This window comes from Cyanistes caeruleus, chromosome 4, assembly GCF_971803275.1.
Source record: "Cyanistes caeruleus chromosome 4, bCyaCae1.hap1.1, whole genome shotgun sequence".
Classification (NCBI taxonomy): domain Eukaryota; kingdom Metazoa; phylum Chordata; class Aves; order Passeriformes; family Paridae; genus Cyanistes; species Cyanistes caeruleus.
In genome coordinates, this window is record NC_141704.1 from 267,929 (window position 1) to 286,937 (window position 19,009).

At 62.6% G+C, this 19,009-nt stretch overlaps 1 protein-coding gene across 1 annotated transcript in view; it reads right to left on the reverse strand.

Moving 5' to 3' along the window:
• TNPO3 (transportin 3) overlaps positions 1–19,009 on the reverse strand; it is a 34,617-nt gene that overhangs the window by 8,425 nt on the left and 7,183 nt on the right. Inside the window, exons 2-13 of the mRNA XM_086886222.1 lie at positions 17,492–17,692; positions 16,836–16,909; positions 16,048–16,204; positions 14,525–14,668; positions 11,276–11,451; positions 10,778–10,916; positions 9,733–9,879; positions 6,323–6,430; positions 5,905–5,996; positions 4,280–4,419; positions 3,636–3,827; positions 748–839 (exon numbers count right to left, since the gene is read on the reverse strand). Coding sequence (XP_086742348.1) covers positions 748–839; positions 3,636–3,827; positions 4,280–4,419; positions 5,905–5,996; positions 6,323–6,430; positions 9,733–9,879; positions 10,778–10,916; positions 11,276–11,451; positions 14,525–14,668; positions 16,048–16,204; positions 16,836–16,909; positions 17,492–17,692 — 1,662 coding nt within the window. The remainder of the gene's footprint in view (positions 1–747; positions 840–3,635; positions 3,828–4,279; positions 4,420–5,904; positions 5,997–6,322; positions 6,431–9,732; positions 9,880–10,777; positions 10,917–11,275; positions 11,452–14,524; positions 14,669–16,047; positions 16,205–16,835; positions 16,910–17,491; positions 17,693–19,009) is intronic.

Below are 19,009 nucleotides of genomic sequence, written 5' to 3' on the forward strand. Positions count from 1 at the left end.
AGGATCCTGGGGCATTCAAAAGCCGCGTGGATGTGGCCCTTGGGGACACGGGCAGCGGTGGCCCTGGCAGAGCTGGGGAACAGTTGGACTCAAGGGGCTCCAGGGGCTTCTCCAACCCAAACAATTCCATTACTCCAGGATACACCCCTGGCTCTGAGGACACAGCTGCTGTAGCAGGGCTGGGGCCTGGCCACTGTCCCCACTGTCCCCTCTGTCCCCACTGTCCCCACTGTCCCCTCTGTCCCCTCTGTCCCTGCTGTCCCCACTGTCCCTGCTGTCCCCACTGTCCCCACTGTCCCCTCTGTGTCCGCTGTCCCCACTGTCCCCGCTGTCCCCACTGACCCCTCTGTCCCCGCTGTCCCCTCTGTCCCCGCTGTCCCCTCTGTCCCCACTGACCCCTCTGTCCCCTCTGTTCCCTCTGTCCCCTCTGTTCCCTCTGTCCCCTCTGTCCCCTCTGTCCCCACTGACACCTCTGTCCCCACTGACCCCTCTGTCCCCACTGTCCCCGCTGTCCCCACTGTCCCCGCTGTCCCCGCTGTCCCCGCTGCCCCCTCTGTCCCCTCTGTCCCCGCTGTCCCCGCTGTCCCCTCTGTCCCTGCTGTCCCTGCTGTCCCCTCTGTCCCCTCTGTCCCCGCTGTCCCCGCTGTCCCCTCTGTCCCCGCTGTCCCCTCTGTCCCCTCTGTCCCCTCTGTCCCCGCTGTCCCTGCTGTCCCCTCTGTCCCCTCTGTCCCCTCCACCCAGACACACCTTCTTGAGCGCCAGCACCTGCACGGCGCAGAGCTCGCTCAGGCACTCCGAGATCTTCTCCAGGGGCAGCCGGGCCAGCACCAGCGCCGTCCCTGCGAGGACACACACGGCTCAGGAGCAGGGACGGCGCGCGGGAGGGCAGCGACATTCCCAGATGGAATGGCTGTGGGACAAGGGCAGGGCCTGGGAGGGTCTGCCCACAGCTCTGCTTGAACCAGACACCAAAACGCTTCAGCAGGGAGCAATGCTGGCATGAGGGACAGGCCAATGGATGCCACAAGCGTATCTGGGCCCACCGTGTGTCCCCAGGGTCCCTGTCCCCGGCCAGCAGCACCAGGAGATCCTGGGCAGCTCCAGTGAAGGCACCTCAGGGTTCCCAGCCATGGAGCACGAGGAGTGCTGAGCTGCTCCCACTGCTCCCACTCCCACGGCACAGCTCTGGCACGGCACAGCTCTGGCACGGCACAGCTCTGGCTCTGGCACAGCTCTGGCACGGCACAGCTCTGGCTCTGGCACAGCTCGGGCACGGCACAGCTCTGGCATGGCACAGCCCTGACACAGCCCAGCTCTGGGATTGCTCAGCTCTGGGATTGCTCAGCTCTGGCACGGCACAGCTCTGGCACGGCACAGCTCTGGCACTGCACAGCTCTGGCACTGCCCAGCTCTGGGATTGCTCAGCTCTGGCACGGCACAGCTCTGGCACGGCACAGCTCGGGCACGGCACAGCTCTGGCACGGCACAGCTCTGGCACGGCACAGCTCTGGCTCTGGCACAGCTCTGGCACGGCACAGCTCGGGCACGACACAGCTCTGGCACGGCACAGCTCTGGCTCTGGCACAGCTCTGGCACGGCCCAGCTCTGGCTCTGGCACAGCTCTGGCACGGCACAGCCCTGGCACAGCCCAGCTCTGGGATTGCTCAGCTCTGGCACGGCACAGCTCTGGCACGGCACAGTTCTGGCACGGCACAGCTCTGGGATTGCTCAGCTCTGGCACGGCACAGCTCTGGCACGGCACAGCTCTGGCACGGCACAGCTCTGGCACGGCACAGCTCTGGCACGGCACAGCTCTGGGATTGCTCAGCTCTGGCACGGCACGGCCCTGGCACGGCACAGCTCTGGCACGGCACAGCTCTGGCACGGCACAGCTCTGGCTCTGGCACAGCTCTGGCTCTGGCACAGCTCTGGCACTGCACAGCTCTGGCACGGCACAGCTCTGGCACGGCCCTGGCACGGCACAGCTCTGGCACGGCACAGCTCTGGCACGGCACAGCTCTGGCTCTGGCACAGCTCTGGCTCTGGCACAGCTCTGGCACGGCACAGCTCTGGCACGGCACAGCTCTGGCACTGCCCAGCTCTGGGATTGCTCAGCTCTGGCACAGCTCTGGTTCTGGCCCAGCTCGGGCATGGCCCTGGCACAGCTCTGGCACTGCCCTGGCACTGCCCAGCTCTGGCTGTGGTGTCACCCCCCCGGGGAACCCTCCCTGCCTTGCTGACCCAACTGCTGGCTTGTTCTAAAGGAGGGGCAGAAAAGCCTCTGTCAGGAACAGGAGAGCTCGGCCGGTGCTGGGGCACCCAGCGGAACCAGGGGAGCTCTGTCTCCCCACACCACTGCAGGGAGTCCCTGGCGCTGGAATTCTCTGCAGGTCCTTAAGGCACATCCCCGTGGCTGAAGAGATTCATGGTGCCGAACACTCCAAGTGTACACTGCAGTTAAAAATCTCTCCTCTTGAGCCCAAACTCTCTAAAATGACCAATCCTCAGGAATTTCCACCCTCTGTGTCCAGCAGGTGACTGCCAGGGTTTGGGTGGAGCAGTGACCCCCTGCCAGCCTGGCTCTCAACATTTCCCACATGCCTACACCCAGCCCGGGACAAGCCCTGAGCTGTCTCAGGGATGGGGACAGGCACCAACGAGGGTCCATTTCTGCCTCCAGCCCCGAGAGAACTCCTGAGGACCCTGCTCGTGGAACGGGACAGACCCCTGAGAACGGGGCTCAGCTCCCTGGGGAGCAACTCCCACGGACACCCCAGCAGTTCCCACAGATACCCCGTGGTTGCCATGGATACCCCGGCAGCTCCCACAGATACCCCCGTGGTTGCCATGGATACCCCGGCAGTTCCCACAGATCAGACCCCACAGAACAGACCCCACAGACCCCACAGATACCCCCCAGACCCCATGGATATCCCTCAGACCCCAGGGATCCCCCCCAGACCCCACAGACACCCCCCAGACCCCATGGATACCCCCCAGACCCCACAGATCAGACCCCCCAGACCCCCCCAGACCCCAGGGACACCCCCAGACCCCACAGATCAGACCCCCCAGACCCCCCCAGACCCCCCAGACACCCCTCAGACCCCACAGACACCCCCCAGACCCCCCCAGAGCGCAGGGATCCCCCCCAGATCCCACGGACACCCCAGCAGTTCCCACAGATACCCCCGTGGTTGCCATGGATACCCCGGCAGATCCCACAGATCAGACCCCACAGAACAGACCCCACAGACACCCCCAGACACCCCCCAGACCCCATGGATACTCCTCAGACCCCAGGGATCCCCCCCAGACCCCACAGACACCCCCCAGACCCCACAGACACCCCCCAGACCCCATGGATACTCCTCAGACCCCATGGATACCCCCCAGACCCCACAGATCAGATCCCACGGACACCCCAGCAGTTCCCACAGATACCCCCGTGGTTGCCATGGATACCCCGGCAGATCCCACAGATCAGACCCCACAGACACCCCCCAGACCCCAGGGATCCCCCCCAGACCCCACAGATCAGACCCCCCAGCCCCCCCCAGAGCGCAGGGATCCCCCCCAGACCCCACGGACACCCCCAGACCCCCCAGACCCCCCCAGAGCGCAGGGATCCCCACCCTTGAGCAGCCCCACGGCGGCCTCGGGTGACAGTGCGAAGGAGTCGAGGGCGCGGGCGATCTCCAGCAGCCCCGAGAAGTGCTGGGCCATGTGGTCCCGGCACACGGAGCAGATGTTGTGGATGGCCTTGGCCGCGGCCGACGCCAGGCGCCGGTCACACAGCCCCTTCATCAGGTAGCCCAGCACAGGGTCTGCGGGGACAGGGGGGGACAGGGGGTCACAGAGGGACACGGGGGGTCACGGGGGGTCATGGGGGGGTCACAGGGGTCACGGGGGGTCACAGAGGGACACGGGGGGTCACGGGAGGGTCATGGGAGGGTCACGGGGGGGTCACGGGGGGGTCACAGAGGGACACAGGGGGTCACGGGAGGGTCACGGGAGGGTCACGGGGGGGTCACGGGGGGTCACAGGGGGTCACAGGGGGACACGGGGGGTCACAGGGGGTCATGAGGGGGTCACAGGGGTCACAGGGGGGGTCACGGGGGGGGTCACGGGGGGGGTCACGGGGGGGGTCACGGGGGGGGTCACGGGGGGGGTCACAGGGGGGGGTCACAGGGGGGGGTCACAGGGGGGGGTCACAGGGGGGGGTCACAGGGGGGGGTCACAGGGGGTCATGGGGAGTCACGGGGGTCACGGGACTCACCCAGGAACTGCGGGTTCCTGTCCACCACCTCGCTCATCTCGCCCACCAGCTCGATGCTGGTGTAGCGCACGGCCGTGTGCACCGACTCGGGCAGCCGCACCACGCCCTCCAGCACCTCCACCAGCGTCGGGTTGTTCTCCCTGCGGGACAGGCTGGGCTCAGCCCCGGAGCGCCTCGCTCGGGGACAGGCTGGGCTCAGCCCCGGAGTGCCTCGCTCGGGGACAGGCTGGGCTCAGCCCCGGAGCGCCTCGCTCGGGGACAGGCTGGGCTCAGCCCCGGAGCGCCTCGCTCGGGGACAGGCTGGGCTCAGCCCTGGAGCGCCTCGCTCGGGGACAGGCTGGGCTCAGCCCCGGAGCGCCTCGCTCGGGGACAGGCTGGGCTCAGCCCCGGAGCGCCTCGCTCGGGGCCGCCGGAACCCGGACCCACCGCCGGACAGGACACGTGGAACGAGACAGGAGTCCCTGTGAGGAGGGGGCTCAGCCCCACGGACAGGACACGTGGAATGAGACAGGAGTCCCTGTGAGGAGGGGGCTCAGCCCCATGGACAGGACCCGTGGAATGAGACAGGAGTCCCTGTGAGGAGGGGGCTCAGCCCCACGGACAGGACCCACGCCCGTGGAATGAGACAGGAGTCCCTGTGAGGAGGGGGCTCAGCCCCATGGACAGGACCCGTGGAATGAGACAGGAGTCCCTGTGAGGAGGGGGCTCAGCCCCACGGACAGGACCCGTGGAATGAGACAGGAGTCCCTGTGAGGAGGGGGCTCAGCCCCACGGACAGGACCCGTGGAACGAGACAGGAGTCCCTGTGAGGAGGGGGCTCAGCCCCACGGACAGCAGTGCCATGGCAGGGAGCAGACAGGGAACACTGAACCCCTCCAGGGACAGCCCCACCGCTGGCAGAGGACACAAGAACCGGGGGGTTCCTTTTCTGGAAGCGCCTGCTCCGGGGTGGGAGGGTGTGATGGGGCGACCCCGGGCCGGAGCCTCCCGGGCCGGGCTGGTGGGGACAGAGCTCCCAGAGCTTCCAGCCAGCGCTCCTGGGAACAAAACACCGGGAAAACACGCAGGAGCAGCCTCAACACGGACACCAGGAGCTGGTGAGTGTGAAGGGACTGAGGTGACCCCTCCAGGCACCTGGGAGCAGGGGGATGGGATTCCCAGCCTCACAGGGAGGGGAGGGATGGGGATGACAGTGTCCCAGGGGTGGGAGGGACAGCATTCCAAGCCCAGGGAAGGTCAGCTGGGTTGTCCCACTGCTGGCAGTGCACAGGACTCGCTGTGGGCTCACCACCCTGGATGTCACCTGTCCATGTCTCCACTGTCACTAAGACAGGGGCAAACACACTTCCAGTGACTTAACCTTCCCTAAAGATTCCTAGGAGAACTCCACCTGGATGTGGAAGGATCCCCAGTGGATGGTTTGGGTGAGAACTGACCTCAGAGCCCCTCCAGTACCACCCCTGCCATGGGCAGGGACACCTCCCATGTCCCAGGTTGTTCCAAGCCTGGTCCAAGCTGGCCTTGGGCCCTCCCAGGGCTGGGAATGTCCTTGGGGTGTTTGTGGTGTTTGTGTCACCCAGGAGCAGCCCCGGCCCCCCAGGCCCCTGGACACGGGCAGCACTCACTGGTCGACGCTCTTGGCGATGGAGGCCATGATGAAGAGCACGGCTTCCGTCACCTCCCAGGGCGGGTTCCCATCTTTGAGCGTCGCGTAGAGCTGCAGGACAGGACGGTCACCAAGGGGCCCCCGTCACCAACCCTGCCCCCAGGGCCTGTCCCTGACACCTCCCATCCCCAAACCCCCACTCCTCACCCGTCTCACCCCCAACTCCTGCCCCAGCTGGGGGTCTGCAGGAAGCCCACACTCCACAGGCCACCCTGACACTGTGGGACCACCGCAGCTTTCCCCACAATGTCAGAAACCTCCTGATGCCCCCACTGCTGCTGCTCCCACCACACCAGACGTGTGAGCTCCTCCAGTCCCAGAGGCCAGCAGGGCTGGGTGACCTCCCCTGGCACCTCACTGCACTGCCACACACCCACCTGAGCAAAACACTCCACGGAGCCCACCAGGAAGATCAGGTCCTTCACCAGGTCCGAGACGCGCATCCGGAACTCGCCGAAGTCATCGGTCTCCTCCGGGACTCCCTCCTGAGGGACAGCAGGGACAGCACGGGGGAATTCAGCCCCCATCCAGGGAACACCAGCGATTCTGGTTTGGGAGCCAGCATTCCTGCCTCCTGCCCCACAGCAGGCTGCTGCAGGGACGGGAGAGCTGCGCCCCACGGCCAGCCTGAGCGCACACTCCTGCCCGGAGGAGTGGAGGACGGCAGGGGAAGGGAGGGGACGGGGAGGGAGCAGACAATAAACCATCCCAGACTGCAGGGAAACAACAGGAAACCTGCCTCCAGCAGGGACAACACAGCTGTTCCACAGGGACACACACACACAGCAGTGTGCTCACACACCCCAGTGTGCACACACAGTGCACACACACCCCCCAGTGCACAGCTGTTCCACAGGGACACACATTCCAGTGTGCACACACACAGCAGTGTGCACACACACAGTGCACACACACACCCCAGTGTGCAGCTGTTCCACAGGGACACACACACACAGCAGTGTGCACACACACACCCCAGTGTGCACACACACAGTGCACACACACACCCCAGTGCACACACACAGTGCACACACACACACACACACAGTGTACACACACACCCCAGTGCACACACACAGTGCACACACACACCCCAGTGCACACACACACCCCAGTGTGCAGCTGTTCCACAGGGACACACACATTCCAGTGTGCACACACACACACAGTGCACACACACAGTGCACACACACACCCCAGTGCACACACACAGTGCACACACACACCCCAGTGCACACACACACACATTCCAGTGTGCACACACACAGCAGTGTGCACACACACAGTGCACACACACACACCCCAGTGTGCAGCTGTTCCACAGGGACACACACATTCCAGTGTGCACACACACACACAGTGCACACACACAGTGCACACACACACCCCAGTGCACAGCTGTTCCACAGGGACACACATTCCAGTGTGCACACACACAGCAGTGCACACACACAGTGCACACACACAGTGCACACACACACCCCAGTGCACAGCTGTTCCACAGGGACACACATTCCAGTGTGCACACACACAGCAGTGCACACACACAGTGCACACACACACCCCAGTGTGCAGCTGTTCCACAGGGACACACACACACAGCAGTGTGCTCACACACCCCAGTGCGCACACACAGTGCACACACACACCCCAGTGCACACACACAGCAGTGTGCACACACACACACCCCAGTGCACACACACAGTGCACACACACACACCCAAGTGTGCACACACACCCCAGTGTGCAGCTGTTCCACAGGGACACACACATTCCAGTGCACACACACACCCCAGTGCACACACACACCCCAGTGCACACACACACACACACACCCCAGTGCACACACACACCCCAGTGCACACACACACACACCCCAGTGCACACACACACACCCCAGTGCACACACACACACCCCAGTGTGCACACACACACCCCAGTGTGCACACACACACACACACCCCAGTGCACACACACACACAGTGCACACACACACCCCAGTGTGCACACACACACCCCAGTGCACACACACACACCCCAGTGCACACACACACACACCCCAGTGCACACACACACACCCCAGTGCACACACACACACCCCCCAGTGCACACACACACACACCCCCCAGTGTGCACACACACACCCCAGTGCACACACACACAGTGCACACACACACCCCAGTGTGCACACACACACACCCCAGTGCACACACACACACACCCCAGTGCACACACACACCCCAGTGCACACACACACCCCAGTGTGCGCACACACACACACCCCAGTGCACACACACACCCCCACCCCAGTGTGCACACACACACCCCAGTGCACAAACACACCCCCCAGTGCACACACACACACACACCCCACTGCACACACACACCCCAGTGCACACACACACACACAGTGCACACACACACACACAGTGCACACACACACCCCAGTGTGCACACACACACACACACCCCCCAGTGCACACACACACACACACCCCACTGCACACACACACCCCAGTGTGCACACACACACACACAGTGCACACACACACACACAGTGTGCACACACACACACACACCCCAGTGCACACACACACACACACACCCCAGTGCACACACACACCCCAGTGCACACACACACCCCAGTGCACACACACACACACAGTGCACACACACACACCCCAGTGCACACACACACACACACACACCCCAGTGTGCACACACACACACCCCCCAGTGCACACACACACCCCAGTGCACACACACACACACACACCCCAGTGTGCACACACACACACCCCCCAGTGCACACACACACACACACACCCCAGTGCACACACACACCCCAGTGCACACACACACCCCAGTGTGCACACACACACACCCCAGTGCACACACACACACCCCAGTGCACACACACACACACACACCCCAGTGCACACACACACACACACACCCCAGTGCACACACACACACCCCAGTGCACACACACACACACACACCCCAGTGCACACACACACCCCAGTGCACACACACACACACACCCCAGTGTGCACACACACCCCAGTGCACACACACACACCCCAGTGCACACACACACACACACACCCCAGTGCACACACACACACCCCAGTGCACACACACACACCCCAGTGCACACACACACACACACCCCAGTGCACACACACACACACACACCCCAGTGCACACACACACCCCAGTGCACACACACACACACACCCCAGTGTGCACACACACCCCAGTGCACACACACACACCCCAGTGCACACACACACACACACACCCCAGTGCACACACACACACCCCAGTGCACACACACACACCCCAGTGCACACACACACACCCCAGTGCACACACACACACCCCAGTGCACACACACACACACACACCCCAGTGCACACACACACACCCCAGTGCACACACACACCCCAGTGCACACACACACACACACCCCAGTGTGCACACACACACACCCCAGTGCACACACACACACCCCAGTGCACACACACACACACACCCCAGTGCACACACACACACACCCCAGTGCACACACACCCACACACACACACCCCAGTGCACACCCACACACACACACCCCAGTGCACACCCACACACACACACCCCAGTGCACACACACACACACACACACACCCCAGTGCACACACACACACACACACACCCACACACACACACCCCAGTGCACACACACACCCACACACACCCACACACACCCCCCAGTGCCCTGGCAGCTCCACAGGGACCTTACATGGTCGGAGTCGAGCTGGCAGTGCCGGGCCAGCGCGTGCAGCAGGCGCTGGATGTAGGCTTTGAAGATGCTGTGGATCACAGCATCATCCGTCTTGTACAGGTGCTCTCCCAGTCTGTACCAGAAGTTAAAGGAAATTTCTACCACCTGTTAGGAAAGGAAAATCCAGCATTTTGTCACCAGCCAAACGTTTCTCCCCCACTCTGTCACTGGACCCAGTGAAGCCCTCCTGTGCCAGAGGATCTGTGTCAGAGCTGCCGTGTCACACGGTGGTGACACGGGGACTGCCTCCCCAGATCCTCTGATTTCTCTGCCTGTCACTTAATAACGCGCTTGGGACCCCCCAGTGACCCTCAAGCCCTTCCCCAGCCCTTGGCAGCCAAAGCCTCTGTGGCCCAGAACAAGCCCAAAGTGGGGCCGGAGGCTCTGGGAGCGGCTCGGGATGGAAGTGGATGCAGCCCCTCTGCGGTGGGTTCTTTATTGTGTGGTTACTGCACAAAAACCAGCAGTGCAGATCTGGTCAGGAGCAGCTGCAGAGCTGCAGGTCCCCTCGGCACTGATGGCACAGGATGAAGTCATGGCCAAGGAAAACTGGGCTGAACAGACCTGGGAAGGGAGGAAAAGGCTCCCAGGGCCCCCGGGGAGTGCTTGGGGCCTGCTGGAGCACGGCCACCCTGCACCTCCCACAGCAAAGCAGGCAGGCAGGGATCAGCTCCCGGCACTGAATTAACGGTTTGGGAAAAGGACAAGGAATAAAGGATAAAAAGAGACCAAAACAACGACAAGTTTTGCTCCCAAGGCCGGTGGGAGGGAGCTTTGATGGAACCAGCATTTCAGTCACCCACAGGGCAGAATTCCCCGGAGCCACAAATCCCCCCTGAGCTGGATTTTCACAGGTGGGAAAGCACTGCTGGGGGTTCTGGAGCTGTGCTGGCAATCCCAGACTCCCAGGAGGGAAACACCAAGCCAGAGTCGTGGCCAGGAGCGCCGAGAGGAGCTGCAGAGGCAGCAGCTCGGGGCTGTGAGGCACGGCTGCCCCGCTCACCTCGTACTGCGGGTGCCCCGCGCAGATGAGCAGCAGCTCCAGCGTGCGCAGGTCGCCCAGGCCCTGGCCCGGCGTGCACACGATCTTGTCCAGGAAGGTCTCGCACAGCTCGGTGAACACACGGCAGTAGTTGAGCACCCTGCAGAGGGACAAGAGTGGGATCAGCCTCACGGGCTTCACCCCAGCGAGGGGCAGGGCAGGGCCAAAATGTGCCCAGAGCCTTGGGCAGAGCGAGAAACCCCAACTTCTGCTTTGTCAGCAGCGGAAGTGGGTGCAAACACTGGGTTCCAACAAACAAATCTGCTGAAATCTCCAACTTCTCCAAAAGCCCCGTGCCAGGTGTGAGGGCACTGCTCCAGCCCAGCCCCCGGGGTTTGGCTGTGACCCCACAGCCCCAGTGCCCCCAGCACCGCCGACGCTCCTGGCGCTGGTATCTCGGCTGGGAGGCTGACGAGGCACCAGCTCCGTCCTCCCCGGCCACAGGTCCCTGCCCCTCACTTGTCCAGGTCCTCCCGTGCCACAGCCATGTGATAGGCACTCTCGAGGGTGAGCACGCCCTGGAACAGCTGCAGGGCCAGCGGCAGGTTGGTCTCCACGTTCTCGATGGCGTAGAGGGCCGAGCACACGCAGTCCGACGCAGCCTCGTGCAGGTTGGACGAGGTCTTGTCCTGTTGCTGCAAGGCACAAAAGCCCAGCAATTACCAAAGAATCACGGACTCTCCTGGGCTGGAAGGGACCACAGGGATGGTGGATCCAGCTCCTGGCCCTGCACACCCCCCCAGCAATCCCAGCCTGGGCATCCCTGGCAGCTCCTGGAGCCCCCACAGCCTCGGGGCACCCTCTGGGGCAGAACCTTTCCTGCTCTCCAACCCGACCCTCCCCGGCACAGCTCCATGGTTCCCAGGGCAGAGACAGGAGCTGCCCCTCTGCTGCCCAACCACACCATGCAATCTGAGTAATGAAACCACCAGGTTTGTGTTCTTGTTCCCACAACGGTCGGATTTGATCTTGGAAATCTACTCCAACCCAAAGAATTCTGTGGAAACGCTTTGTAGAGGTCCTGCACAGCCACAGCCCCCACTGCTCCCCACCAGCCTCGTACCCTGCTCCCCTGGACACTCCAGGGCAAACTGAGCCTTCCCCAAGGGACCCTGGCGAGGGAAAAGGGAGGGAAAAGGGAAGGGAAAAGGGAAGGGAAAAGGGAAGGGAAAAGGGAAGGGAAAAGGGAAGGGAAAAGGGAAGGGAAAAGGGAAGGGAAAAGGGAAGGGAAAAGGGAAGGGAAAAGGGAAGGGAAAAGGGAAGGGAAAAGGGAAGGGAAAAGGGAAGGGAAAAGGGAAGGGAAAAGGGAAGGGAAAAGGGAAGGGAAAAGGGAAGGGAAAAGGGAAGGGAAAAGGGAAGGGAAAAGGGAAGGGAAAAGGGAAGGGAAAAGGGAAGGGAAAAGGGAAGGGAAAAGGGAAGGGAAAAGGGAAGGGAAAAGGGAAGGGAAAAGGGAAGGGAAAAGGGAAGGGAAAAGGGAAGGGAAAAGGGAAGGGAAAAGGGAAGGGAAAAGGGAAGGGAAGGGAAAAGGGAGGGAAGGGAGGGAGGAACCATGCTGCTCATCACCTGGCTGGACAGAGAGTCAGTGCTGCCCCTGGCAGGAGAGCTGGGGACTGGGGAGTCCCTGGAGGGGATGGAGGTGAGGATGTGTGCAATACTGAGCAGGGGTGGTCTGGGGGTCAGCGGGAGATGCTGAGCAGGGACGGCTGTGGGGAGGGTGAGTGGATTCCAGGGATGCTGAGTGAGTGAGGGGGATTTACAGGGAAGGAGACAGGATGTACAGAGAACCGGGAGAGAGCAGGCAGGGCGGAAACAAAGGAGCAGAGGCTCTGTGAGCCCTACCTGTCAACCCCAAAAATAACCCTTCTGAATTTGTTTTTCATAGCTTTAGACACTTTCCCAGGAAAGCAACCACAAACAGATGTTTATACATCCCTTCCAACAAACATCTTCTGATGGACGTTTTGCATGACCAGTGTGATTAGGAAGGTAATAACTTAATTATCCACCCCTGGTCGTTGTCAGCAATCTATAAATACTGGAATTGGGAAAATAAAGCTCACTTTTTCCTGTCACACCACTGAGACTTGTTTGTGTGAATCATTGCATTTCCTCCAGCGACACTGCTGAACAACACCTCAATCAATGGATTTGGGAAACAATTCCCAGTGCCAGGGAGAAGGGGAGGAAGGAAAAGCACCCCATCCAAAGTGCCACTCACACTGAACAGGCTGGTGAGCCCCAGGCCTGTCCGGGAGCAGCTCCACTTGAAGCAGGATCCCACATGGATATTCAGGATCCTGCATGGATAGCTTCCCTTGGGAGCCCTCATCTGCATTTGTCATTGACTGAATCATGCAAATGAGGGATCCCCTGGGAGAGAGGGAGGAGGGACAGCAAACACCTCCCTCCTCCAGGAATTCCTCCCTCTGGCTCCACTCCCTGCCTGCCCTGGCTCTGGCACAGGATTCTCCACACCTGCAGCTCAGCTGGACAAACAGCCCAACACCTCCAGGAGGTGACTTTCCAAGGAGCAAGTGGCAGAAAAGGAATACTGCTTTATTGGCAATCTGGGAAGGAGCCAAAATAACCTCAATCTTCCTGATCTGACCATCAAATCCCAACAGAGGCTTCTGATGCCCAGATGGGAGGATGACAAACCTCACCTGCCACCCCTGGGTGTGACAAACCTCACCTGGCACACCTGGGGGTGACCAACCTCACCTGGCACACCTGGGGGTGACCAACCTCACCTGCCACACCTGGGGGTGACAAACCTCACCTGGCACACCTGGGTGTGACAAACCTCACCTGGCACACCTGGGGGTGACCAACCTCACCTGGCACACCTGGGGGTGACCAACCTCACCCGGCACACCTGGGGGTGACAAACCTCACCTGCCACCCCTGGGTGTGACAAACCTCACCTGCCACCCCTGGGGGTGACAAACCTCACCTGCCACCCCTGGGGGTGACAAACCTCACCTGGCACCCCTGGGTGTGACAAACCTCACCTGGCACACCTGGGGGTGACAAACTTCACCTGCCACCCCTGGGGGTGACAAACCTCACCTGGCACACCTGGGGGTGACCAACCTCACCTGGCACACCTGGGGGTGACAAACCTTCCTGGGCACCCCCTGGGTGTGACAAACCTCACCTGGCACACCTGGGGGTGACAAACCTCACCCAGAACCCCTGGGTGTGACAAACCTCACCTGCCACCCCTGGGGGTGACAAACCTCACCTGGCACCCCTGGGTGTGACAAACCTCACTGGGCACCCCTGGGGGTGACAAACTTCACCCAGCACACCTGGGGGTGACAAACCTCACCTGCCACCCCTGGGGGTGACAAATTTCACCCAGCACCCCTGGGGGTGACAAACCTCCCTGGGCACCTCGTGGGCAGTGGCACTTCCCTTCCCAGCAGAGAGGGCCTGCCCAGTGCCCAGCAGATCCTGGCCCCGCTGATCCTGGCCCCGCTGATCCTGGCCCCGCTGATCCTGGCCCCGCTGATCCTGGCCCAGCTCATCCTGGCCCCGCTGATCCTGGCCCCGCTGATCCTGGCCCCGCTGATCCTGGCCCAGCTGATCCTGGCCCAGCTGATCCTGGCCCAGAGGGAAGCTGAGTCCCTGCTGGGCACAGGAGGGATGAAGCCCTGCCCCACACCTCAGCCCTGCTGGGATTCCCCATTTTCCCGGAACACTCACCAGCACCTCGAAGAGGAGGGACAGCAGCTTGCTGTTGGCCATGAAGGTGCTGTCCAGGACACCCAGGTTGAACCAGCTGCCCAGGCACCGGAAGATTTTGATGAGCATCTTCTCCTCATTGCCTGCCTTCTCCACACACGTCACCTGCAGGACACGGGAGAGCCCGTCAGGATCTGACTGCACGAGAAACCAGAACTTCCTCTGCAGTCCACACGAGAACATTCCAGAAGCAGCTGCTCCCAACAGCCCTGGACTCAGTGAGAGGGAGGGACGGAGCCCAGAGCCTCTCTGTGAGCTCCACAGGAGCAGGAGGAGCGGCTGGAGCTCCCCATTCCCACTCCTGCAGGATCCGTGTGGGGCCAGCAGGAGCGTTCACACCTGACAAACCCCAGTTTAACCCTTCTCCCCACAAACCACTCTGCAGAGGAGCTGCTGCTGAGAGCCAGGCCTGTCCCAAGGGACATTCCCCACAGGCCATCCCAGTGTCATTCCCAGCACTGGCCAACACTCCAGCTGAGTCCGTCCCAAAGCCTCGACAGGCACAGGGAAAGGGGGGACAGGTGGACAGGCAGGACATGGAGAGAGATCCAAGCCCCCCTGGACTGGCCCAGGAATCCTGGCACAAGAGCTTCCAGAGATCCTCTCCTCACTTGGCACTTCAGTCCTAAAGGCAGAATGCTGGACCTCATCTCAGCCCCTGGAATGCTGCTTTAACCCCCATTTTGTGACTGAAAATGGGAATTTGGCATTAAATCCCACACAGGAAATAGGAATTTGGCTTTTCAGGCGGGTGGTGGAAATGGCCACGCTGGCACCGGCAGGGAAAGCCCCAGGCAGGTGCAGAGGAGCAGGAACGTGCGGGGACAGGGCCAGCCCTCGGTGATCCTGTGCCAGCTCGGAGCAGGCGTGAGCACCAGAGCGAGGTGACACTGCCCGTGTCCCCAGAGTGCCAGCCAGGACCTCCGGGTGTCCCTGGAAGAGCTGGGGCTGGCTGGGCAGGGTGGCACTGCATGGGACCCGAGGAAGGTGAAGGAATTTCAGTGAGTGAGGAGTTGCTGAGACCACAGATCCCAGGAACAGGCGGAGCTGGGCTGCCCTGACAGCTGCAGTGGCTCTGGCAGGGAATTCTGCTGGGATAAACACGGAATGGGGATCTATCCTCAACTCCAGCAACACCTGAGCTGTGAGCAGAGGTGATATCCTGATACAGGATAAGGGGAAGCAGCCTGGAGGTGTGCCAGGGGAGGCTCAGGTGGGATACTGGCAGAATTCCCTCCTGGAAAGGGCTGTCCATCCCTGGCACAGCTGCCCAGGGCATGGGTGAAGTCCCCACCCCTGGAAGGATTTCAAAGCCACGTGGATGTGGCCCTCGGGGCCGCGGTCAGCGCTGGCCTGGGCAGTGCTGGGGGATGGTTGGACTCGTGGGCTCTGGGGGCTTTTCCAACCCCAGCAACGCCAGGAGCCGGGCTGGGCGCTGCGGGCAGGGGCAGCTGGAGGCGCTGCCCAGGCCCGGCCCCGCTCACCAGCAGTGACACCACGGTGCTGGAGTAGTAGGCCAGGTCCTCGATGATCTCGGTGCGGCGGTTGGCCCCGATGCGCAGCGAGCGGCTGTGCACCTCCTCCGGCAGCACCGTCAGGATCTCCAGCAGGAACGGCAGCGACGTCACGTCAGTGCTGTACCTGGAGCGAGGCACGAGGGACAGGGACACACCTCAGGGCTGGGGAGCAGCACAGACAGAGCTGGCAGGGCGTGGGACTGGTGGGCTTTAGGGTCCCTTCCCAGCCCGGGCACCCCGCAATTCCCTATTCCATGGATCCGGCGACAGCCCTGCCTCGAGGACAGGCAGCGCCCAGCCACAGCCCAGGGATTTCCAACACAGCACTGACAGCAGCTTTCCCAACCCGTCAGCTCTGGGAGCCTGGCGCCCCTGCCCCACACACCCCATCCCCTCCTGCTGCCAACGGACACAGAGCCACCCCGGTGTGGTGGCAGTCCCGGGGCTGCTGCTGTCACCGTGCAGCGGCGTGTGGCATCCCGTGGGGACACCTGGGGACACGCAACAGCGACCAGCTCCAGCCTCGCTGCTCCATTCCACAGCACAGAGCCAGCTGCGGGAACAGGATCATCCCGAACAAAAGAGGGATGAGGAAAAGCGCTGAGTGCTGGGCTGTGAGCAGCGAAGCGTGCAGGGCAGGCAGCCCCTCCTGCCGCCACCCAGGGCAGCTGAAACCAGCGACCACGGGAGAAAAACTTCCCTTTCCTGCAGCACACGGGACCACCCGCAGCCCAGGGCCAGGAACAGGCACTCACTTCTCCACCAGGGTCTGCACGCAGCCCTTCCACGAAGCCATCTGCAGGGCGAGGTCAGCTATTGCCAAAGCCAGCTGGAAGGGAGGGGAAAACACGGCCATCAGTGTGGGGAGCGCTGGGATGTGCCCAGGAGACAGGGCTGGCAGGCAGCTCCCGAATCCACCCCAGGTCCCTGCCAGCAGGTAACTCGGGAATCATTGCCAGCATCGCCCACGGGCAGGAACGCCGGGATCCATCTCCTCCATCCCTGCCTGTGCACAATCCCTGTGGAGAGCTCTGGAACACCGGCTGCCCCCGGGGGGACATTCCCTGCCACAACTGCCAGGGGCTGGAGGAGCATCCTGGCCTCAGCCTGGGGGTGTCAGGCCCCCCAGTGCCACAGGAACGTGCGGATACTGGGAGTGAAGGGTGCAGAGAAATCCCCCTGAACGCCCAGGGCGCTGCCAGGTTTGGTCTCCATGGCAGGGCACAGGGAAAAGCCCTGCTCCTCCTCTCCAAACAGCAGACGAGGATGAAAGGAGGGGAAACAATCCTGAGCCAGGCTGGGAGCAGGGAGCAGCATTCCCTGTTTCCAGCCCAGGGACAGAGGTCCCAGCGTGACTGCCAGGAGCAGCAGGTGGAGGGAGCAGCTCCATCCCTCCCCTGCCATCACCCACCTGTGTGACAATGACCGGGGACAGGTCCTTCAAGTTCTGGATGTGGGACAGCAAAGAGTCCCGGAGTGAGGCGTGGGAATCCGTGGGGAGCTCATAGAATGAAGTTTGGATCTTCATCTTCATGGTCTGCGCCGCGAAGTAGCAGGACTCCACATCCTGGTGGATCTGCAGCAGCTGGTCCGAGATCTCCCAAGCATGGACCTGGGGGAAGATCACGGTGGTCTTGGTGGTCCTGAGCATGGACCTGTGGTCAGTGGGCAGGGCTGGGCTGGCACTGAGGGGTCAGGGGGGTCAGGGACTGCAGCCAGTCCAAATTCCCCAATGGAAACACAGCCCTGTCCTGCTGGGGAGAGCCCAGAGGAGACCCCAGAGCTGCTCCAGGCCTGGAGGCCCTCAGTTCCCAGGGATCCAGCCTGGGAGAGCTGGGAATGTTCCCCTGGAGAGGAGAAGGCTCCAGGGAGAGCTCAGAGCCCCTGCAGGGCCTGAAGGGGCTCCAGGAGAGCTGGGAATGTTCCCCTGGAGAGGAGAAGGCTCCAGGGAGAGCTCAGAGCCCCTGCAGGGCCTGAAGGGGCTCCAGGAGAGCTGGGAATGTTCCCCTGGAGAGGAGAAGGCTCCAGGGAGAGCTCAGAGCCCCTGCAGGGCCTGAAGGGGCTCCAGGAGAGCTGGGAATGTTCCCCTGGAGAGGAGAAGGCTCCAGGGAGAGCTCAGAGCCCCTGCAGGGCCTGAAGGGGCTCCAGGAGAGCTGCAGAGGGACTGGGCCAGGGCTGCAGGGCCAGGAGCCAGGGAATGGCTCCCAGTGCCAGAGGACAGGGCTGGATGTTGGCAATTGGCAATTGGGAATTGCTGGCTGGGCTGGAATTGCCAGAGCAGCTGGGGCTGCCCCTGCATCCCTGGCAGTGGCCAAGGCCAGGCTGGAGCCTGGGGCTGGGAGCAGCCTGGGCCAGTGGGAGGTGTCCCTGCCATGGCAGGGGGGCACTGGGGGGCTCGGGGGTCCCTTCTGTCCCAAACCATCCCAGGACTCCCCAAACAGCCCTGACTGCAGAGCCCACACTGCGCTGCCATCCCAGCTGGGGCTGGGGGCTGGGAAGGTGCTGGCACTGGGACTCCCACCCGAGGGGACAGAGGGACAGAGCAGCTTCACAACAGAGCTTGCATGGGCCCCACAGCCCCTCTGGGAGAGCAGATTCCACAGGGATCCGGTGCCCCACCCCTGCAGGACAGGGCACTCAGAGGCTGTGGAGCCTCACATGGAAACAAAGGCAGAGAGAGCCCAGCAAGGGACGGGTGGCAGGAGGGAGCTGCTAAAGGTCTCCCCACACTAAAATCACCAACTGGAATCCCAGGACTGAGGACACCAGGCCCATCTGAGGGCCCACAGCGGGACTCCAGAGCAGAACGTGGATGTGGCCAAGGGCTGGAGGAGAGCCAGGCAGGAGCCCCCGGCCCCGGGGCAGCTCCAGCCGCTGTCAGGGGGCTCTGAACCCACAGGCTCGGTCCCGAGGGTGGGACTGGGGCACG